Genomic DNA, 5,577 nt, shown 5'->3' on the forward strand with positions numbered 1-5,577 from the left:
CTCAAAGAAATACTGCAGAACATTGAGTAGATATCAGGTTGGATTTCATGAATAGGGCGAGTGCAGTAGAAACTAAATAATGGTAGCGAAGGCAATTTACATATATCTGAAATGTCATCACAAGCAAAGATTTTTTGCTGAGAGTTTATAGTCAGAGGGATGACATTGATTTACTATACAGTTAGAGCAAAGGTTTTTTATACAACTGAATGTGAGTCATATGACCATTAAATATCCAGTAGACTGATTAAATCAAGTGATTCCATTTTTATTTAAAACAGCATGTATAAAAAAAAATAGCATTTCTGAATTCCCTGTACACTATTACTATTTAAAAAAACCAGCAGACTACACACCAAATTACTTAAACAAGTTTTGACAGTATTGAAGTCCAGGACATCTTGCTCCCTTTCAAAGTACAGCACTATATACATATGCCATCTATACATATCCTCCCCATCAACACCAGTTAAAAAGTCTCAAACATTTGGAGAGGGTGAATAGCAACAGTTGGAAATATTTACAGGTGATGGGGAAGGGCAGTCAGCTGTTCCATACAGAGGCAAGATATCAAACAAAAAGGCAGAAGATCACCAAAGAGGGATTAGAATATGAAACAGAAGTAGGAACAACATAGCAGAACAGGTCAACAGCTATAGCAGTGAGGTGTATGCCACAAATTCGCATGATTCATAAATAAAATAAATAAAATCCTACCAGTTAGGATATTTAATTTTTAAAACCCTAGAAATAAATTAAAAACACTGGAGTAAAAATATAACTACAATCTTCTGTACACCAATTTTTGTTCTTGTATTCTGTACAAATTTACAGTTTACAGTTGCATTGTTTGTGCACTAGAGGATGCCTTCATGTTCAAAAGGCAGCAAAAGCAAACACAGAGTTCATACTGGACAGCAATTAGGGTTGCTAATATTATCTCCTTCATTCTGAAGTAGTTTTTTTGAAACTGGAATAAATTTTAAGACAGGTAAATCTGTGAGAAAGCAGCAGTGAAGGAATGTTCAAGTATTTTTCCCCAGCACAGCTCAGTTTGCAATTGAAGGCACTCAGAACATGGTAGTAGTAACACAGTGAAGGCAGGTAGCCGGTCCAAATCACTAACTCCCTCCCTTCTCTTGTACCAAACATCTCTAGTTATTTGCACCACTCATTTCATATTCTAGGATTCGGCTTGTCCAATTCATCTAGTGGTGAGAAGATGTGTAAGTCAGGCTCCCGAACAGCAAGTCCATTCTCCCAAAAGAAATGGGTTTCTTCAGACTTAGAAAAGTCATCAGGAAGCCTGTGTCTGGAAAAAGATGAGTCAAATTTCTATAAAAGTCTTCACTCCACCAGATCAAATACGGCAAAATTTTGTTTTGCTCCTCAGAAGGATGAGACACACTATTTGCTGGATTCTTGAATTAGACTATGCAAATGGATCTCAGCTGTTTCCTGAGGCAGGAGAACATCTTGCATCCAAGAATGATTCAGAAGATCTTCAAAGGATGGCCTGTCAGAAGGCCTTAGAGCCAAACACCACTTAATCAGATGCTGACATTCTACAAAAGAAAGTACAAAATTAGCAAAGGTCCACTGATGAAGAACATCACAAAATAGAACATTATAAATGCTGCTGCAAAATCTCCATAGGTTATTTAATAAAATGAGATTGCTTTACACAGCCGAAATTCTTGAAGCCGAACATCCATTCATCCATGCTTTATTACTTTGCCAAGGTTATGTAAAATCAAAATGTCTTAGATTGAGTTTTCAGGAATGCTAGCTTCTAATCCTTGGCTAAAAGCAGTCATCAAAAATCCTAAAATGTTGCTTTATGTGACAGTGGCACTTGCATATTACTGATTACTGCTTATCCAATATACTTATCCAATATACTAAACAAGTTATTTGTGATCAACATTCCAGACAGAATTTCACTCACTCCAAATTAACACTTACCTGAAGAAATCCTTTGACGAAAATAGACCTGGCCTTTTATAATCTCTTCATCATGTTCAAAAGGAATATCCCCACACACCATATCATAGAGTAATACCCCGAGTGACCAGACAGCAGCAGATCTGCCATGATATCTGTGATATCTGATCCATTCTGGAGGACTATAAACTCGAGTGCCTGAAAACAGAGGATAGATCATCAGGAAAATTTTTAAAAACTACAGAATTCAGACAAGTACTCTTAAATCTTATAGTTATGATATATATAGGTATAAATTTAGACAGTCCCTATGGACACTAATCAAGGAATTAAAAAAAGATCTAATTTTTAACCATGAAAAGATTAGTATGTATTTCATCTTTAAAAGGAACTTTTATACCATTTATACCTATATCTTAAAAGAGATCACAGCAATGCCGGGAACCTTTTGCCTAGATGTCTTTGTTGTAGTGCTTGATCTCTCCCTCCTCCTCCCTCTCTTGGCAGGAAGCAAGGATACTGAGGTCAGAGCTGCTTGCCTGGTTTCCATCCACGTGACTGTTGTTTACAAACTTTGAGTTGTAAAAAGATACCTCATAATCCACAAGGGGGCACTAAAAGCTTGGGAAAGTGCTGAAAGAAGGCAGTAAACCCATCCTGGGTATTAACCGTTAAATTAAAAACAAAACAAAAAATTCAAGGCAGCGCGTGCCATTTGGGAACCCAGACCAAAAAACAAACAAGCTGCAAGCCAGCAGTGATTTTTGAAGTAAACGGCTGTTAAGTCTTCCACGAGTCTGTTAGCAACGCAAGTAGTTTGTTTTGTTTTGTGGGAACAGTTTGAATGCACAAGCAGATCAAATTTCTATTCTAATATTAATTCTTAAATCCCTATCACTACAAACTTGCTTTCAAAAGACATTTATTTGCATTTCTAGCCCCAATGAGGTTATTTTAAAGTGATCACTCCTAGATCAAATTTCACAACATTCATGCCCTACAAAATGCAGCTTCCCTATTGAAATGATTAATTTAGTGAGTCTGCAAATACAGCTTTTAACAGTAACCTTTTCCTCTAGGCTTCATATTCAGACATCACCGGAAAGGACGAAATACAAAAACGTCCCTTCAGTCTTACTACATAGAATAATTGCATGACATCCATATTTTTATTTGGACTTGTAGTTAGACTACCATTAAAACATAAAGACTATTGCAGGAATATTTTACATGCAGCTTAGCATACATCCATTATATCAAGCAGATGAATTAGTAATCATAACTTGGAAACAATCTACAATAGATTTTTCCCAAGGCATTTCATTTCCACATTTTTAAGTAAGGTTGTGAGCCCATTGGATTTAATAGAAAAACAATCTCATCAGCAGTAAGGTAGCCACAAATAGACATTAGTTCTCTGGGCAAGAGCAATTTTATGTAGGGAATGATTTATGAGAATAAAATATACTTCAGAAAAAAGACAAATCGTTAAAATCATAGGAAGAACTTGTTCTATTGTTGTGAAGTTACCTAAAGCACAGCCTAGGGAACACTATGTTTCAGAAATGAAACTTCCTGGCTCAGTTTTGAATGAAAACTAAGAACACTCACCATCAAAGTCCGTGTATACTGTGTCCTTGAGCAGTGCTCCAGATCCAAAGTCTATAAGTTTGAGCTCTCCATTGCTCAAGTCAATCAAGATATTCTCATCTTTGATATCCCGGTGCAGGACACCACAACTGTGGCAATGTCGTACTGCTTCCAACACCTGACGGAAAAAGCTGCGAGCCAAATCCTCAGGAAGAGCACCTCGTTCTGTGATGAAGTCAAATAGATCTTGAACAGGATCTGGCCTTTCCAAAACCAAAATGAAACTGTCTGGTCTTTCAAACCAATCCAGCAGCCGGATTACCCCTCGAAATCCAGAGCCAACCTTTTTCAGGAGCAAAATCTCCATGGGTACCCTCGTTCCACCAGGCTGCATAAAGAATGGAAAAAGGTGGAGGGGGGTTTGAGGAAAAAAAATGATTTGTGAGAAGGAGAACAAGTCGAACCTCAACATCCAATACTGACTGTGAAGATCTTTCTGCAGTAAGAAACTCCAAGCATTCCTCCCTTCCCCACAACTTACCAGTTCTCCCCATTCAGAAACCCGGTCCCGGGACACATGCTTGATGGCCACCTTCAAATTAAAAAAAGGGGGGGGGAAGGGGGACAGATAGAGAATAAAAAATTAATATAGATAGCAGCCAGTGGTAAAGAATGGAGAATATAGGAGTTTACTGAGAAGGCGGGAAGGGCAAAAACAATAGGGAACGTGGAGGCTGCGAGAGGGCACACTCCACTAGAAACCCATCACTCACCGGAGCTCCATCTGCCAGCCTGGTGCCTGAGTAGACCGAACCAAAGCCTCCACTGCCGAGCAGCGGGCCCACTTGGTACAGCTTCTCCAGGGATTCCTTTTCCTTTCCTACAATTAGCAGGAAGGAAAGATCATTTAAACCCTGTCAGACATGCCCTTGCCTCCCCACACCTCTCAAAGCAAAGCAAACCCCCCCCCCCCAAAAAAAACCAGCCCACCCCAATCCAGTTTCTTAAACCGAGGTATTTCCAGGTCATCCATCCATCCATCGACCATTCCCGACTGGTGGTTCCAGCCTCCCGCCTCCCCTCTTCCCGTCCTCTTTCAGCTGACCTGGCAGCGGCTTGACGGGGTGCAGATCCCCGCCGGGCGTCGAGCATAGGTGGGCCAGTGAGTTGATCTTCGAGAGCAACATCCCCGCCCCGTCCGCGTGTTCCAGGCAGGCCGGGGCTGGCAGCAGCGGCAATGTCTCGGAGGAGGAGGAGGCGATGGCGGCAGCGGCACAACTGCCGTCTCCTAGGCACGGGCGGGAGCTGCGGGCGGGGTCGTGCCGGGCCAGCCTGCTCCCTCCCGTGTGGCGCGGCGGCCCGGCTTCAGCCGCCTGTAGTAAAAGTGGGAGGGAGCAGAGCTGGGGTGGAGCCGGGGAGAGCCGGCGGGCAGGTCTCTAGTCCGGGAAAACTCCGCCCACTGGCGCTGCCTCGGCCAATCCCTGCTGCAGCTGGCATCCTGCGCCGGGCCTCTTCGTCAGAATGGACTGCTGAGGAGGCTCGACGTGGCGGGAAGAAAACGGCGCCAAAGAAGGGGGGGAAAGAGGGGGGGAGGGTAAGAATGAGAAGCTGGAGACCGGGAGGAGGGGGCTGGAAAGGGCTGAGATCCTTGGCGGGAAAGGGGAGAAGGCAGCGAGGAGAGGGAGTCCTTGGAGGATTGCTTTTTTAAAAAAATGCATCATGGTTGCCCGTCTTTTTCTCGCCAGTGTGTCATTGTCAGGAACATGAGGGGTAACATTCAGTGGGTGCATATCTCTTCATCTCTGCTGCCTACCGTGCAGTCGTTTTTGGGCAGGGAGCTCCCCGCCACACGTAGATACGTATGGCGGGGAGCTCCCTGAAACGGCTGCAGGTACACCCACGCCGACTCTGCTTGAAGGCTCCTCCTAGTGACTCATGGCTTCTGATGGGGGGAATCCTGTTCAGAACTTCCAAGTGCAGCACTCTGCTTTCTTCCGAGTAAATGGCATTACGTGCAAGAAATTTAAGAAAACGATAAAGTGC

General features: G+C 42.8%; 1 protein-coding gene across 1 annotated transcript; it reads right to left on the reverse strand.

The window, feature by feature from the left end:
- Positions 1 to 252: 252 nt before the first annotated feature.
- Positions 253 to 5,328, reverse strand: PIM1 (Pim-1 proto-oncogene, serine/threonine kinase). Its single transcript, XM_032219048.1, has 6 exons — positions 4,640 to 5,328; positions 4,308 to 4,414; positions 4,076 to 4,126; positions 3,556 to 3,922; positions 1,966 to 2,142; positions 253 to 1,565 (listed from the first exon to the last, which is right to left on the reverse strand). The coding sequence occupies exons 1-6, from the start codon at positions 4,719 to 4,721 to the stop codon at positions 1,408 to 1,410; spliced, it is 942 nt and encodes a 313-aa protein (XP_032074939.1). The 5' UTR covers positions 4,722 to 5,328; the 3' UTR covers positions 253 to 1,407.
- Positions 5,329 to 5,577: the final 249 nt, after the last annotated feature.

This window comes from Thamnophis elegans, chromosome 5 (genome assembly GCF_009769535.1).
Source record: "Thamnophis elegans isolate rThaEle1 chromosome 5, rThaEle1.pri, whole genome shotgun sequence".
Classification (NCBI taxonomy): Eukaryota; Metazoa; Chordata; class Lepidosauria; order Squamata; family Colubridae; genus Thamnophis; species Thamnophis elegans.

Coding starts and splice junctions, on each gene's coding strand:
- PIM1 (XM_032219048.1), bottom strand. CDS start 4,721: ATGTTGCTCTCGAAGATCAACTCACTGGCCCACCTATGCTCGACGCCC. Junction 4,415..4,639: donor CCCCGTCAAGCCGCTGCCAG/GTCAGCTGAAAG, acceptor TGCTAATTGTAG/GAAAGGAAAAGGAATCCCTG. Junction 4,127..4,307: donor GGCTGGCAGATGGAGCTCCG/GTGAGTGATGGG, acceptor TTTAATTTGAAG/GTGGCCATCAAGCATGTGTC.